This window comes from Onychomys torridus, chromosome 2 (genome assembly GCF_903995425.1).
Source record: "Onychomys torridus chromosome 2, mOncTor1.1, whole genome shotgun sequence".
Lineage (NCBI taxonomy): Eukaryota > Metazoa > Chordata > Mammalia > Rodentia > Cricetidae > Onychomys > Onychomys torridus.
Genome location: NC_050444.1, coordinates 124976695 through 124994147, shown reverse-complemented (window position 1 = coordinate 124994147; position 17453 = coordinate 124976695). Strand labels below are relative to the sequence as shown.

Here is a 17453-nt window from a genome sequence, read left to right as displayed (position 1 = left end):
AGCCTACGTGAACACATCGTCCCCAAAGTCCTCGCTTACATTAGAATTCACTCTTTTTTTTTCCTTTTTTTTTTTTTTTTTTTTTTTTTTTTTTTTTGAGGCTAGAGATGGCTGGGTGTGGTTCTTTTTTGAGACAAGGTCTTGGCTGGCCTTGAACTTGCTATGTAGAGCTAGCTTGCCATGAACCTTTGGCAATCTTTTTCTCTCTGCCTTCTGAGTGTGCATATATCTATACTGTATGAGCCACCATTTTTTTGTTGTTGTTGTTGTTGTGAGACAGGGTCTCTCTGTGTAGCTTTGGAGCCTGTCCTGGATCTCGCTCTGTAGACCAGGCTGGCCTCAAACTCACAGAGATCAGCCTGCCTCTGCAGGTGTGTGCCACCACCACCCAGCAACTGTGTTTGATTTTCAAATCTACTTTTTCCTCTGTATGTGTGTGTGTTTCTTTTAGGAAAAAGTCTTTATTTTATTTTTTTTAAGATTTATTTATTTATTATGCATTCAGTGTTCTGTCTTCAGGCCAGAAGAAACCACCAGATCTCATTACAGATGGTTGTGAGCCACCATGTAGTTGCTGGGAATTGAACTCTGAACCTCAGGAAGAGCAGTCACTGAGCCATCTCTCCAGCCCTAGAATTCACTCTTATTTCACATTTTACCAATTTGTACAAATGGCTGAAGACCTGTACTCACCATCAAGAGAACCATAGAAAGTGGCCTCATGACCTAAAATCTCTTCTCTAGCCACCCTACCACATGAACGTTTTTTAGATTTTTCTGTTGTGCATAAGACTTTTGCCTGTATATATATACCTGTGTTACCATATACATGCCTACTGCCTACCAAGGCAAGAAGAGGGTATAAGCTCCCCTGGAAATGGAGTTAGAAGGTTCTGAGCCATCAGGTGAGTGATGGAATCATACTCAGGTCCCCTGCAAGAGCAGTGAGTGCTCTTATACACAAAGCCATCTCTGCAGCTTGCCACCTCAACTTTTCCTGTAGTCCTGGAACCTGCAGAACCCAGGAACTCAGCCTTCCACCACGGAGCCACACTGCCAGGCTCTTTCTTCTATCACTTTTTTTGAGGACACCAGTACTTGGAATCAAGAATGTAACCCCAGGTGGCGATGGCACACACCTTTAATGCCAGCACTCGGGAGGCAGAGGCAGGCAGATCTCTGTGAGTTCTATGCCAGCCTGGGCTAGAGTTCCAGGACAGGCTCCAAAGCTACACAGAGAAACCCTGTCTCAAAAAACAAAAAAACAAACAAAAAAGTACCCCTTTCAGATTTGGCCTTTCCTTCAGTAATAACCTCGACATCTCTTGCGACTAACTCATTCTTTTTAGTACTAGATAGTCTACTGTCTGTATCATTTAAACCCTTTCATCTACTGAAGGGCATCTGTGTTGCTTCCAAGTTTTGGCTGCTATGAAAACTCATGTGCTGGCTTTTGTATGAGTATACTTCTAATTCCCCTGGGGAAATATAAAGAGGCAGGACCACCAAGACACAGTATGTGTAGTTTTGTTAAATACCGATGAACCCTCCTCCCACGTGGCTAAGCCATCTTTTGTTTTCATGGGTGAGGCAAGTCCTTGTCTCTCCCCAATCTCGCCTGCATTTGGTGTGTTTTAGCCTCTACAGTCGTAGCAGTGTGCTCGGTGCAGTTTGTACCTGCCTGACATGCTGCAGAGGACATCTCACACATGCACCGGCCACTTCTGGTGGGTTCTCTTGGCTAGGAACTTCCTATGTACGTCAGGCTGCCTGTCTCCAGAGTGTGCACCACTGCACACGGCTTTCAGCTCTTTGCATTGACTGTCTACTGTTTCGTAGTTCTTACTACATTTGTTTTTACTGTGTGTGCACTCCTGCATGCAGGTCAGAGGACAGCTTGCAAGACTCGGTTTCCTCCTTCCGCTGTGCAGTCCCAGGACAGCAGAAGAGTTCAAGTGGTTTCCATGCATAAGCCCCCATGATTAGCATCTTTCCCTGTGTGTGTTGGCCTACCGCAGCCAATCACACAACGCAATTTTCAAGGTATCCTAAAAACAAACTTGACGGCTTTTAAAAGCTCTCTCTCCACTAGGGACAGGCCCTGTCAGCTTGAGAGGGCAGCTGGCTGAGCTCACAATGCTCAAGGCAGGCTTGCCTTCTAGGGCCTGACGGGAAAGGAGACCAGGGCAGTGATAGCTACAGCCGACCAGCTATCAGAGGAAAAGGACACGCTCGCCCCCTGGTGACAAATAGAGACAATGGAAGGGAAAAAAAGTATTAAAAAGCACACACACACACACAAGGCAAAAAAGAAAAAGGCACAGCCACCATGACGAACACATTCCAGCCTGCCAAGGTCTGTAGAATAAGAGCATAACAGATAAATAAACCAACTGAAACAGTTCATTCATCTGGACAGTTTAACAAGTTCAGTCCAGCCTGGCATAGCTGAGGCAGGCTGGGAGTTTAAGGCCAGCATAGGCAGCATGAGGCCTGTTCAGAACGGCAGCAGCCATGTGGTGGTGGCGGCGTAGGTGCATGCCTTCAATCCCAGCCATGTGACGGTGGCGTACGCCTTTAATCCCAGCACTGGGAGGCAGAGGCAGGCAGATCTCTGTGAGTTCGAGGCCAGCCTGGTCTACAGAGAGTTCCAGGACAGCCAGGGCTGTTACACAGAGAAACCTTGTCTCGAACACCCCTCCCCACCCCGCCAAAAGAAAAAGGCTCTGTTCATTGCCATCCCTGTCCCAAATTCCTAGGTGGAGCTGCTTCAAGAGTCCTCTGTCTTCCCCTGAGGAGCAGAGGTAGCTGAGGAGGTTAATTTTTAACTGTAAATTTCTTATCTAGAGGAGAGGACACTTAGGTCTTGTTGTCTTTGGCCACCGCAAGGCATTAACTACCTTCAACTTTCATGGGGCACAGAGCTCCTGATCCCTGTTAACTCTGTGGAGAGGTCTGACTGGAGAGGCAAGGAGCCCACACTGTGGTTACATAAGGCAGAGGGCGGCAGTCGTGACTGCGCTGTGCTTAGCTCCTCAAGACCTCTGTTATGCAAATTAGGATACTTTCTAATTTTCAAGATCTTCCCACCAAAATGATAAGGATAGCTGATTCTTTGAGGCCTGTGGCTGCTAAATTTCCCAACTTCTCTTTGTCTCCCAACCCCAAAAGGCTATGGCTCTACAGTTTGCTTCTATTTTTCAAAGGTCCAGTTTAGAAATTAAAACTTCCATAATGTGGGTGTCTTCGCAGAATGCACACAAAGGATTATTTACTGAAACACACACTTCCAGCCACTCCCAGCAGGCGACACTCTGGTGCAGGTGGCACTGACTGACCTCCCGGGGCTCGTCTGGCCTCACGAGAGAGGTGCCAATGTCAAGTTGTCTGTTGCTTGGGAGGATGGGCCACACGTTACCCAAACGTTAGAGGCTGGACGTTTTTCTGCTGTTCTTTGTGCAGCTGCTGGGCCCGATTTTTCAGCATTTCAGCCTTGGCCTCGTCCTTATCAACACCATCCCCCAGTTTGTACATACGGCTGGCATTGGCACAGGCCCAGACATGGCCCAGGTCACAGGCCTTCATTGAATATTTACATGCCAAACCCATGTCCTTGGGGAAGCCAGGGGCACCCTGTAGAAACATGGCACTGAGGTTGAAGCAGCTGGCTGCAAAGCCACCATCGCAGGCCCTGGTGTAGTAGTCCCTGGCCTTTCCCAGGTCAGGCTGGCCATCCTCATTGACCTGTCCATCATGTGCCAGGAGTCCAACATTGTGACATGATTCCACAGACTTCTTTCCTGGTTTCTCACAGGCCATCAGAAAGCAGGCAGATGCAGCCTTTAGGTCCTGAGTCAGGCCACCTACAAACATAAAAAACAAAGAAAATGTAAAGTCAAGGGCTGGGCAGATAACTCAGTGGTGGGGCTCTTGCCTAACAATGTCAGAAGGCTTGGGTTCAATCCCTAGTACCCCCCCCAATCCCCCCAAAAAATCAATCCCCCACCCGCTGCAACCAGGGCTGAACCTTTTTCTTTCTGGCCAAGGTTAAGGAACAATCCCTGAGTGAAGTTCCGTGAGCTAAAGTAACATGGAGGAAGGTAGCCAGTTTGGTAGCCAGTTTGGTAGCCAGTTTGGTAGCCAGTTTGGTAGTCATGGAATCTTTGGTTCACATGCCGTGTCTCACAGGGAAGCCAAGACAGGAAGAGACATGTCAACTTAGAGCACCAGAGACTACCACATGAGCTACAGTGAGAACAGAGAATTTTTAAAATAAGCAATTCAATGTTCCTTAATCTAAATATACAGTTGGCCCTACATATTTATGAGTTCTGCATATGCAGATTCCATTAGTTATGAACATTATTACAGCATTCAAACCAGACAGCAGCTGCAAATTTAACCAACCATGGACTGAAAATATTCAGGGAAAAAAAAAACTGTGTGCTAAAAATATATGGACTTTCCCTGTCATTCCCAGAACAGTACATGGTACAACTATTTACATTAGTGTTTATACTGTATTAGGTAGCACAAGCTAGAAATGATTTGAAGGGAAGGAAGGATGTGTGGGTGTTTATGCCAAGTCTCTGTGCACAGGGATCTGGTGTACCTAAGGATTCTGATCCAACAAAGCTCCTGGAAATAATTTCCCAGGGCAGACTAAAAAAAAGAAAAAAAAACAAACAAAACCAAAGCTAAAGGTGGTGAATGCACACCTTTAGTCCTAGCCCTTGGGAGGCAGAGGCAGGTGGATGCCTGTGAGTTCCAAGACAGCCAGAACTACCTAATAGAGAGACCCTATTACAAATAAAACAAACAACACCTACTCCCCTCCCCCACCCAAACAAAAAACCTGGAAAAAGAAATGGCACAGGAACTGGGAGTGGAGGTGTACGCCATAATGCTATACACAACCCTAGCACGGAGGACGCAGAGGCGGGAGAGCCAAAGTTTGAGACTACCTAAGCTGCATAATAAGGTTGTTTAAAAAAAAGTAGCATTCAGGGAATGGAGAGATGGCTCAGCAGTTAAGAGCACTGACTGCTCTTCCAGAGGTCCTAGGCTCACAGCTGTCTGTAACTCCAGTTCTGGGGGACCTAACACCCTTACCCAGACATATATGAAGGCACATAAAATAAAAATAAATTAAAAAAAAAGCAGCATTCAACCTTTTCTTATTTATTCAGTGTGGTAGTTTGAAAGAAAATGCCGGGCTGGAGAGGTGGCTCAGAGGTTAAGGGCACTGGCTGTTCTTCCAGAGGTCCCGAGTTCAATCCCAGCAACCATATAGTGGCTCACAACCATCTATAATGAGATCTGGTGCCCTCTTCTTGACATGTAGACAGAACACTGTATGTGTAATAAATAAATAAATCGAAAGAAAGAAAGAAAGAAAGAAAGAAAGAAAGAAAGAAAGAAAGAAAATGCCCCTCAAAGGGAATGGCACTATTAGGAGGTATGGCCTTGTTGGAGGCAGTGTGTCCTTGTGGAAGTGGGCTTTGAGGTCTCATATATGCTCAAACCATACCCAGTGAGACCACTTCCTGTTACTTACACAAGATGTAAAATTCTCAGCTACCTTTCCAGCACCATGACTGCCTGCATGCTGCCATGTCCCACGATGATAATGGACTGAACCTCTGAATCATAAGCCACCTAGTTAAATGTCTTCCTTTATAAGAGTTGCCATGGTCATGGTGTCTCTTCACAGAAATAGGAATCCTAACTAAGACAGAAACTAGTACCACGGAATGAGGTATTGCTGTGATAGGCCAGAACAAGTTTCTATTTGGAATAATATGGACTTTGTAAGTTTGGGTTAGGAAAGCAGTGGAATGTTTTAAGCAATGCTTAATGGGTCATACTAGTAGAAGCATGGAAGACAATTGTACTAAGTTATTTGAACCATGGGTCCCCTGACTCAAGAGGCTTCAGAGGAGAAGAATATTAATATGTGGCCTAGAGATTGTTCTTGTGATATTTTGGTAAAGAATGTGGCTGCTTTTTGACCTTGTCTGAAGAGTCTGCCTGAGGTAAAAGTGAAAAGATCAGGATTAATTCTGATGGCCAAGGAAACCTTGAAACAGCTTAGTACTGACTCTGCTGTGTGGTTATTACTAGTCATGCTTATAAAGTTTTATAATGAAAAGGATCAAGCTGAGCAAGGACAATTTTTTGAGGAGAAAAGGAGCACCAGGAAGTGGACTGGAGCTAAGTCCTGTGTTGAAGGAGATAAACAGATCAAGAAATGGAATAAAGAGTGGTGAGGTGACCTCAGGGCAAGATCTCGTTCAGCTAAGTTTCCAACTTGTGAAAAGGAATTAAAGAAAGCTTAGAACCAGGTGTGGTGGTGCATGCCTTTAATTCCAGCACTCAGAAGGCAGAGGCTGACAGATCTCGGAGTTTGAGGCTAGCCCGGTCTATAGATCCAGTTTCAGGACAGCCAAGCTTAGGTAGTGAAGGGAATCATCAAAAATAGAAAGTTGGTGAAGATGTAATTGAATGAGGGGACCATGTTCCAGCCCCAGCAAGCAGCAGAACTTGGCAACTTTGGCCATGTGGTTCTGGCTTTAGAGTTAAGGACTGAAGAAAGGGGTTATGGAATTTCCCTCAGCGACTAAGGAAAGCCGATGAGGCCAGACATATGTCAAGGGTGTCCCTGAATGAAGGCCTAGAGAGAGCATTTTGTGAAGCTGTGAAGTTGAAGCTTGGATTGGGTTGGAGACCCCAAGATGCTGGAATGCCAGAGCTGTGGGATACTTGCCAAGAAAAGCTGCTAACAGGGAGTGGAACCAGCCCAAGAGAAAGAAGTGTGTTGCAGTCAACAAAGTTGAATGGAGTTTGAGATCTGAAGAGAGTTTTGACATCATACATGGAGATGCAGAGTTTGGAGTTTGCCCAGCTGGTTTTAGGTCTTGCTTGGTCCCCTTCCCTATGTTTTGGAATGGTAATGTAGATCCTGTGCCAATGAATGTTGGAAGTATGTGATCTGCTTTTTGATTCTGACTTACTGGGGATCACAGTTAAGAGAATGCATGAATCTCAGAGGAGACTTGGAACTTTTTAAACTTATTTAATGAGTACAGGTGAGTACCTGCATGTATATCTGTGTATCACCTGAATGCCTAATATCTGCAGAGGCCAGAGGAGGGCATCAGATCCCCTGGAATTGCAGCTACAAATAGTTGTAACTGCCATGTGGGTGCTATGAATGGAACCCAGGTCTCCAAGGAAAGCAGCCAGTGTGAACCACTAAGCCACTGCTCTCATCCTTTCTGGATTCTCTGTCGGGCTACTTACCCGGCAGAAAGCTAAAGGCAGATCATTAGGAGACTCCAGCACAGCAGAGAGATATGGAGAGATCAGTCACGGGATCACAGGTCCCCTGACAATAGCTGACAGGAGACAAGGCCTTTGCTATCAGGCCAGTGAATTAAGTCAACATCTGAAGAGCAACTTCAATCACACCTTCCAACAACTGCAGTACTACTTCCTTGCCAGTGTTCTGACCAAGGTACCCAGCTAAACCAACCTCACATTCCTAAGCCACAGAAGCAAAGAGGGAAACTTGTTATCTGGCAAAAACTTAGCATTACTTAGGATATAAGGCCAATTAGAGCATGAGAAAAAATATAAGGCATAATATCTCAGTTCTTATTCTGTGCTCAGTACACCCTGTTAGCTTTACTATATATATGTTTGTTTGTTTGTTGAGACAGGGTTTCTCTGTGTAGCCCTGGCTATTCTGGAACTCACTCTGTAGACCAGGCTGGCCTCAAACTCATGGAAATCCACCTGTCTCTGCCTCCAGAGTGCTGGGCTTAAAGGCATGCACCACCACCGCCCGTCACTTTACTACTTTTTATTTTTAAATTGAATTTATTTTGAGTATTTTGCCTGTTTATATGTATGTGTACCATGTATGTGTCTAGTGCCTGAGGTCAGAAGTCAAATCTCCTGGAACTGGAGTTACAAATGGTTGTGAACCTGGGTTCTCTGCAAGAACAAGTGCTCTTAACAGCTGAGCCATCTCTACAGCCCACACACTAATATCTTTACCTGAACTGCCCAAAGTAACTCCATTTTGTCCTAGCTAATCTAACTTATCTAACTGCTCCCCAGCACCCTCAGCACCACATCCTGCTGAGCAGAACGTTCTCATGTAGCTTCTGGAGGTTCATTGTTTTACCATATAAAACAAATTGTTTTAACAAACTGACCCCTCCCTTCCCCCCCATCCCTTTCCACCCTCCCATGCCTCTAATGTGATGTAATTGTGATTTGGACTTTAGAAATTCACCCTGCTTCACCTCAAGTAGAGAGTTCTTTCTGGTATGAGCCTGTTCTCAGGCCCTAGGAAATAAAGGACTTTTCATTGGCCTTGTATTCTTGGTGGTCTATAATCTACTCAAGTGGGCATTTCATACCTATACTATCTATCCTTCACAATAAACTATGGAGTAAGAGCTACAGCTTTCATGCTGTGGATATTGCTCTGTATGCGTGAATGTGTTGCTCTGATTGGTTAATAAATAAAGTGCTGATTGGCCAGTAGCCAGGCAGGAAGTATAGGCGGGACAAGCAGAGAAGAGAATTCTGGGAAGAGGAAGGCTGAGTCAGGAGTCGCCAGCCAGATACAGAGGAAGCAAGATGTGAAGGCAGAACTGAGAAAAGGTACCAAGCCACATGGCTAAATAAGAATTATGGGTTAATTTAAGTGCAAGAGCTAGTCAATAGTTAGCCTCAGCAAATGGCTGAACAGTTTTAATTACTATAAGCCTTTGTGTGTTTACTTGGGTCTGAGCAGCTGCAGGAGCTAGGTGGACACAGGAAAACTTCAACTACACTTCCATTTTGTTTTTCTTTTTCTTTTGAATTCTGAGGCAGACTCTCAATCTGTAACCCAACTATTTAAGTCCAGGCTCTGTAAATGGCAGTTTACTGGGACACGGAGTTGAAAGTGACTAGCTAAGGCTGGGATGGTTGTCATGCCAGATTGTCAGGGGCCATGCGAGGGGACCGACAGACAGCTTTGAAACTCATGGAACTTTACCCCAGGGTACTCTTGAGCAGGAGCAACAGGAAATACTGGATAGAAATAAAGCTGGAGAGAGAGACAGACAGAAACACAGAATAGCCTCAGGAGGGCCTGGATCCTCATCCATCAGGCCCTGACTGTCTCTGCCAAAGGGCTTTTACAGGAATGCCAAGCGGAGGAGCAAAAGATCTCCCTCCAGGATGGTGCCAAGTGCAGACCCTGGCGACCTTGCCTGTGGTCAAATCATCCCCTTATGCAGCCCTGCTGTGTCAGGCAGACTCAGGTCTCACAAGGAAACTTCTGGGGGCTCCCACAGGAAACACAGCCAGGTGGTCAGCAAAGCCACTCCAGAGTGAGCCTTGGAGAGGCAGAGCCCAGGGACTACATGTCCTATTATTAAACATACCTCTGCTTAGTTCCCTTGCCAGCAACACACCCCTCACAGTCTATGAGTTGTATGAAGACTCTCAGGGGGCTTCTAGCCCCTCACCGGGCAGTGTCACCGGTACTTAGAATAATAGTGATTGACTTTTTCCAAGCATTGCTGCTGGAGCAGATTAATGACTCAACCACCACCCTTAAAAAGAATTCATAGATGTAGATGGTTAGTAAATTCAGGTTAAGGTGTTTTTGTTAATGGATTTGAGGTAGAATACCTTGGGGAACAATTTAATGTTTAGAAAGGTTCAAATAGTTAAGTGAGGGGCTCATTAAAGTCAGGAACAAAAACAATGGCAGCCTGGTTATTGCTGGCTGACATACCTTTCCTGCTAGCAGAGGCTGATGATCAAAGATTAATTCCTTGTTAACCATTTCTGCTCTCAACTTCTCAATAAAAAACTATTGATGAGTTGGGCATAGGTGGCAGATCTCTGTGAGTTCAAGGCCAGCCTGGTCTACAGAGTGACATCCAGGACAGGTTCCAATACAACACAGAAAAACCCTGTCTCAAAAAAAAAAAAACAAAATCAAAAACAAAACAAAAAAGTTAAAAAAAAAATAATAAAATGATTGATCCTTTTTTTTTTTTGGTTTTTCGAGACAGGGTTTCTCTGTGTAGCTTTGCACCTTTTCTGGAACTCACTTGGTAGACCAGGCTGGCCTCGAACTCACAGAGATCTGCCTGCCTCTGCCTCCCGAGTGCTGGGATTAAAGGCGTGCACCACCACTGCCCAGCTGATTGATCCTTTTGTAACTGCAAAATGCAGCCTGCCAGTAAAAGACCTGGCTGAGAAAAGTACCTTGCTTGCTTAAACTTTGTTAGTTTCTAACAAGTTACTTGGACATGGATGTATGTGGGTTCTTAGGATAATTTGTTTTTTACTTGCAATACATGAAATGTATTATGTAGGTGAGATCCTGGTGTGTGTGTGTGTGTGTGTCTGTGTGTCTGTGTGTCTGTGTGTATATGTGTGTGTCCTTCAATTCCTGAGCTGCTGAAGGCTGGTCCTTTCAGCAGCAGCTAATCTGTAATTTCTCATTCAGGAAGCAGAGGCAGGAGGGTCCTGAAAATTCCAGGCCAGCTTAGACTACAAATTGAATTCTAGACCAGTGTCTTAGTGAGGGTTTCTATTGCTGTGATTAAACACCATGACCAAAAACAAGCTGGAGAAGAAAAGGTTCATTTAGCTTATTCTTCTGCATCCATAATCCATCCCTGGTTTTCTTAGCTTGCTTTCTTTTCTTTTTTTAAATCTTTTTTTTTCTTTTTCTTTCTTACTTTTTTTTTCTTTTTCTTTTTCTTTTTTTTTTTTTTTTTTTGAGACAAGGTTTCTCTGTGTTAATAGTCTTGGCTGTCCTGGAACTCGCTTTGTAGACCACAGCCTGCTTTCTTATAGAACCCAGGACCATCACCTGCCCGGGAGTGTCCCCATCCACAATGGGCTGGGGCCCTCTCTGATCAATCACTAATTTAGAAAATGCCTTGCAGGGTTGCTTACAGCCTGACTTTATGGAGGCGTTTTCTCAATTAGGGTTCCCTCCTTTCCGATGACTTTAGCCAGAACACCCAACAAAACTACAGTAAAACCATATCCTAAAAAAAAAAAAATATGAGCCAGACCTGGTGGCGCACGCCTTTAAACTCAGCGCTCAGGAGGTAGAGACAGGCAGATCTCTGTGAGAGGCCAGCCTGGTCTACAGAGCGAGATCCAGGACAGCCAGGGTCATGTAGAGAGGCCCTGTCTCAAAGAATCGTTTACTAAGAGCAAGAGAAGTGACTTGTCGCTGACAAGTCCGATGACCTGGGTCCAATTCTCAGAACCAACTTTTGCTAGTTGTCCTTTGACCTCCACGTGTAGGACATGGTACACTCGGACTCCACACCAGAACAAGTAAGTAAATGTAATTTAAAGAAACTTTTTTGATTGATTGATTTATTATGTATACAGAAGAGGGCGCCAGATCTCATTACAGATGGTTGTGAGCCACCATGTGGTTGCTGGGAATTGAACTCAGGACCTCTGGAAGAGCAGCCAGTGCTCTTAACCTCTGCGCCATCTCTCCAGCCCAAGAAATTTTTGAAGAAAAAGACAAAAAATTAACTAGCTCAAGGCCCCACAGTCACCTCAAAGACGGCTTCACGTACAGGGCAATGCCGTCCCGCCAGCTCTCCGCTGACCCTGCCCACACTCTGCCCACCACACTTCCTCCATGCCTGTGAGGCCTGTGAAGACCTGTACCTTACCTTTTCCAGTCACGTAATAGGCCCCCAGCTTATAGCAGCTGTCACTGTGCCCATTGTCCTCACAGTTGAACTTCAGCACCTTGGCGGCTTCATCAAAATTCTTCTGAATTCCCTCCAGATAGTCCACCAGCCGATAGCAACCTAGAGGAGAGAAGAGTTGTCATGCTGGCAGCTGCTGGCCAACTGTGCAAGGGGTCCAGGTAGTCAGATGGAGTCTAGCTCTTACTCCTCAAGTATGGCAAGCAGACTTAGCACAGAAATGCAGTGTCCAGGCCCTCCTACAGGGGACCATGTCTCCCTGTGGCCAGCAATGGATGGATCAGGAGACTGCGCCCAGCAACGAGTCTACCACTGCCGTCCTAATTAATCCCTGTCAGCCTAGCTCAAACACTAGCTGACCTCCATGGCTGACACTCTGTTAGCTGTGGAACCACCCTGCAAGTTCCATAATGCAAACCCTAAAACCTAAAAGGCTTTGTGGGCTCCTCTTGCAACAGCAAACCAGAAATGAGGTGGTCCTTACTCCCTGAAGCCCAGAAAATAGATATAGGAGCTACCACAGTGGTGGGGAGCAGGTTTCCCTTCTGGGTGTCCCAATCCTAGCCAGCCCCTTAGCATTCTCAGCAACATCAAAGATAGTTTCTCATTCACTCTCAGCCAACAAATATTTAAACATATACAAACTATCATGTGTGTGAAAGTATATACACAGCTGATGGGAATATTGTCGTTTGCCCTCCTAAAATTTATACTCTAAGCCAGGCATGCAAATTCATGCCTATAATCCCAGCACTCACAAGGTGGAGCCAAGATAAGGAGTTCAAGGTCCTCCACAACCTAGTCAAAGAGTACAGCCCAGGCTATGTAAGAAGGAAATACAATAAGGAAACTCAATGTTTTCGAACAATAAGTGTTATAACTGAAATAAGCCAGGATGATGAGAAAGTTCGTTGTGCATCTTAGGAGAATGGTGAACATAGTTTGGGCCACCCAGGACTATGAGAGCTGAGCTGGGACCTGACTATGAAGAAAGCACCGCGTACTTAAAGACAATGGGGGGGGGGGGAGCGCTGGAGGTGTTGTTCTATGGCAAAGCAGAGTACAAGGTCCTGGGTGGGTCCAGCCCTAGCATGTCAAGAAAGAATGAAATGGAAAGGGGCCAGAAAGTCCTGGAGAAAGAGCCTGTAAATACAAAAAGGTGGACGAAGAAAGGAACCTTTCACAGATATGGTTAGAGATGGCTGAATTAAAGAGGTGTGGGGTAGGAAGGAAGACCCTACACAGCATCAGTGCTGAGGACTGAACCCCAGCCTCTCCCCACAATGGGCATACTACAAATACAAACCACAGAGTGTGAGAGGCCTTCTGTTCAAGCCCTATCCCCACAATAAAAACAATACAAGTAAGCTACCAACTGAGAAATCCCTTAAAAGAAGGACAGTAATAAGATTCACTCGGCCTTTGTAAAAGCATTACACAGGTATGTATGTTTGCACCTGCCTGGATGACTGCCTAGGAAGCTAACTGGTGAGAGGACAGTCTAACACTGAAAGTAATAATAACACATATTATTTCCATTTGTTTAGTTCTATTTCTTCCTTTGAGACAGGGTCTTATATAGTCTAGGCTGGACCAGAACTCATTATGTAGCTGAGGCTGTCCCCTGACCCTCTTACCTCCACCTGCTAGAGTGCTAGGATTACAAGCCAGGCATGTGCTACCATACCCAGTTTAAGACAGCAATTGAACTCGGGGCCTTGTGTATGCTAGGTGAACACTACCAACTGACCTATATCCCCAGCCTCAGCCAGTTCTCACATGGCTGTCCTCCACTCAGCTGCTCTATATTCTCCACATAACACACATCAACTACCACAAACTCCTCAAACATGTCTACAGAATCAGCTCTAAATCCCTTCCGTAAAAGGCCAGACATACTGCAGTCCAGGCTCCCTGTACAAACTTAATTCTGGAACTAGAGGTTGGAAAACTTGCCTAGTACATTCAGAAGCCCTGGGTTTGAGCCTCAAGATTGCAAAACAAAAATTAATTTGATTTAATTCTCGAAGATCCTGACTTCAGCCTTCCAAAAGAGAACTTGGTTTTCCCACCTCTCCTCCACTGACTATAAACTCACCCCCTGTAGACCATGCCCAGCCACCCTGCTCCTCAGGGACCCCAAAGGGTCAAGTCCTCTGAAATTTCTCTTCAGCTGGGACATGGACTATCTCCCAAAGAATAATCTAAGTTTCCTTATCCACACAGTCACTCTGTAGTGGACTAGTTTCAAGAAATAGCAACTAGACTGCAAGCTACTGGAGGGGCAGCCAGAGCCTTTTTCTCTGTTTTCCCTTAAATAAATAAAATTCTAGAAAAAGAACTCGGAGACACTGGCTGCTTCTCCGGGTATCAATCACCCATACACTCAACCACCTCACTGCACACAAGAGGCCATTTCTGCCTCAGATCTTTTCTTTAGCTGTTACCTCTGCCAGACAAAGACCTACAATGGTGTGTTTCCTCCTTTAAAGCTTCATTCAAAAGCAATCCCACTGTGCTGTACTCTTCACTACGTTCTTTGATCCTATTTCACCTTTGAAAAAAATTAATTTCGTGCCAGGCAGTGGTGGCCCAGCACTTGGTGGGCAGAGGCAGGTGGATCTCTGAGTTTGAGGACCGCTAGGGCTACACAGCGGGGCGGGGGGGGGGGGGGGGGGCCGGGGGCGGGGGCGGGGGGGGGGGAGGGATGATTTAATTATGTGAACAGGCCTGTGGCTCATGCTGGAAACCCAGGAGGCAGAGGAAGGGGGTTCTCTAAGTCCGCGGCCAGCATGGACTGCACTGCTGCCAAGGCTACATGAGACTTGGTCTCAAAATTTTTATTATTTTAAATTATGTATACGTGTGTATAAGTGCAACTGGTGTGGAGCCTCAGGTATCGATCGCCTGGAACTGTAGTTACAGACACTTGTAAACGGCCCCACGAGGGCAAAAACAGTAATGCCCCCCCCCCCCCCCCTTTTGATTTTCCGAGACAAGGTTTCTCTATATAACAGTCCTGGCTGTCCTGGAACTCGCTCTGTAAACCAGGCTGGCCTCGAACATCCGCCTGCCTCTTACTCCCGAGTGCTGGGGTTAAAGGTGAGCACCACCACCGCCTGGCGCCATAAGTGCTCTTAACCCATCCATCAGTATACTCTCTTTATCCACTCCTCTTTTGGACCGTGTTTCGCTATGTGCCCAGGCTGGTCCGTAACTTCTGAGCTCTAAGAAATCCTCCTGCCTCAGACTCCCGAATGCTAGAATTACAGCTGATTTACTACCAACACATATTTCATTCATTTTCTATGCGCGTTAACCGATTCCTTCAAAGACATGTAAGCGGAGGGTCCATTTCACCGTGGCACGTTCCAGTCCTTACATCCTAAACCGCACCACTCTGGTCTAGCCCCAGAGCTCCGCCCCTCCACGGAAGCCCCGCCCCCGCACACCCCAAGTCCCCGCCCACAGCCCGCTAGTGTCCCCGACCACGTCCTCAGGCGTCCTCGGCCCGCCACGTGACCGCGTCCTAGCCAAACGCTCGCGCCCCTCCTCTACGTCCCCGCCTGCGCGGGCGGCGCTCACCGTCCGGGTCCTTCTCGCGGTAGCACTGGTAGTGGCACTCCACTTTCATGTTCTCCAGGAAAGACTTCACCTGCTCCTCGTCCTGGAAGTCAACCAAGCCGGCCATGGCTCTGACTCCCACAAACCGAGCGGGGGCCCCGCCCTTCGGCCACGTGAGCCGCTCAGGGGGCGGGGCTTGCGGCGGCGTGCGTGACGTCAGTGCTCCGCGGTACTCGGGGGATGACCGCCGCTTCCCAGCAGCCTTTGCGGCAGTGGTGGCGGCCTCCGCTGGCTCCTCCTCGTCTATGTGGGAGGCTCCCTCCTGGCCTTCTACCTCAGCTTATCGGATGAAATTCTGCCCCTTAATAGTTTGCTCCCTGCAGTCGGGATCAGACAGCTGTCCTTCCGGCGGCCGGGAGCTCCGGGTCGGTCCCTGCCTTCCCAGAGCTTGCTGCCTTGGGCCGGAGCTCAGCACCAAGTGCTCCCAGCACTGCAAAAGAAAGAACTTGAAATTCATCGCGAAATCATGTGCTTATTCAGGCAGCAGGCATTTTGAGTAACTTGTGTGTCCCACATATGGCTGGGACGACTGACAAGAAATAAATCTCTGCTAGTGCCACGGGATGCATTTATCTCTATATTCTTTCTAGACCCATCAAGATCACCGACATTAATGACCTGGGATATGAATGTGGCCCCGAGTGATGACAGTGAAAACATGATGGTGACAGCTAGTGCCCGCTGCTGAATATTGAATCCGGGTCTAGGAGCGTTACACTAGTTAAATCAGTCGTGACAATATACTATGACTCTTCCCCATCTGCGGACCGGGAAACGGGTTCAGAGAGGTTAAGTAACTTGTCCAAAGCTACACAACGAAAAAATTGGTGCACAACACTTGTTAAGAGACAGAATGGGGCTGGAGAGATGGCTCAGCGGTTAGGAAGACTGACTGCTCTTCCAGCGGGCCCGAGTTCAAGTCCCAGCACCCACATAACAGCTCACAACCATGGCAAAACACCAATGGGAGAGAGAGAGACAGAGAGAGGCAGAGAAAGAGAGGAAGAGAGAGAGAGGAAGAGAGAGAGAGAGAGAGGAAGAGAGAGAGAGAGGAAGAGAGAGAGACACAGAGAGAGAGAGAGAGGAAGAGAGAGAGAGAGGAAAAGAGAGAGCGAGCATTTGGTGCAGGAGTCCTGGGGTCCAATCCCCAGTTCCATACAAAAAGAGATACATGTCAAGATGTGGGGGAAGAAAGCGTCACCTGTTTTTTTTTTTTTTTTTTTTTTTTAGAATCGTTACTTTCAAAAACCTGAAATAAACTATCCAAAGAAAGTTTCATTTGTTTGTTTTTTGAGACAGGGTTTCTTTATGTAGCTCTGGCTGTCCCTGAACTCGTTCTGTAGACCAGACTGGCCTCAAACTCACAAAGATCCACCTGCCTCTGTCTCCTGAGTGCTGGGGTTAAAGGCATGAACCACCACCTCCTGGCTAATATGAAGCACCTCAAGCATGCTAGGTACTGCACTATGGCTAAACCATACACACCAGAGTGCCAGTTCATCACTGTATGCCAACCAGCCCTAGTCTAGAGCCTTTGTGGAGCACAATCCATGTTTTCCCACTATCTTATATAGCATGGCTTCACCACTAATTTATTTTAATGGCAGATGGGGAGCAATTTACTTCAGCTAGTACATGTCTTTGGAAATCTCTGATTTATTTACTTATTTTTGATTTTTTCAAGACAGAGTTTCTCTGTGTAGCAGCTCTGGCTGTCCTGGAACTCGCTTTGTAGACCAGGCTAGCCTCAAACTTATAGAGATCTGCCTGCCTCTGCCTCTCTGAGTGCTGGGATTAAAGGCATGCACCACCATTGCATGGCTGTGATATGCCATCTTTACATATGGCTTCTTTTGTTGATTTTCCTTGGCATGGAATCTCACTGTGTAGCTCAGAACTACCTTTAACTTGAGACTATCCACCTGCCTCAGCCTACTGAGTATTATTACAGATATAAGCTACCACATCCAGCTACTCATATTCTTTTTCTTTTATTTTTTATATCCCTGGTCACTAGAGGAAACCCTCAGAAAACATGCCCCAGGATGGGATGGCCTGACCTTT

General features: G+C 46.5%; 1 protein-coding gene across 1 annotated transcript; it reads right to left on the bottom strand.

The window, feature by feature from the left end:
- Positions 1 to 2664: 2664 nt before the first annotated feature.
- On the bottom strand, positions 2665 to 15502 carry LOC118578228 (cytochrome c oxidase assembly factor 7). Its single transcript, XM_036178978.1, has 3 exons — positions 15351 to 15502; positions 11727 to 11867; positions 2665 to 3863 (listed from the first exon to the last, which is right to left on the bottom strand). The coding sequence occupies exons 1-3, from the start codon at positions 15454 to 15456 to the stop codon at positions 3415 to 3417; spliced, it is 696 nt and encodes a 231-aa protein (XP_036034871.1). The 5' UTR covers positions 15457 to 15502; the 3' UTR covers positions 2665 to 3414.
- Positions 15503 to 17453: the final 1951 nt, after the last annotated feature.

What these genes read in the sequence shown, in the direction of transcription:
- LOC118578228 (XM_036178978.1), bottom strand. Translation starts at nt 15,456, where the DNA reads ATGGCCGGCTTGGTTGACTTCCAGGACGAGGAGCAGGTGAAGTCTTTC. An exon ending in CCGCGAGAAGGACCCGGACG is followed by an intron (nt 11,868 to 15,350) that starts GTGAGCGCCGCC and finishes TCTCTCCTCTAG; the next exon opens with GTTGCTATCGGCTGGTGGAC. An exon ending in CTATTACGTGACTGGAAAAG is followed by an intron (nt 3,864 to 11,726) that starts GTAAGGTACAGG and finishes TTATGTTTGTAG; the next exon opens with GTGGCCTGACTCAGGACCTA.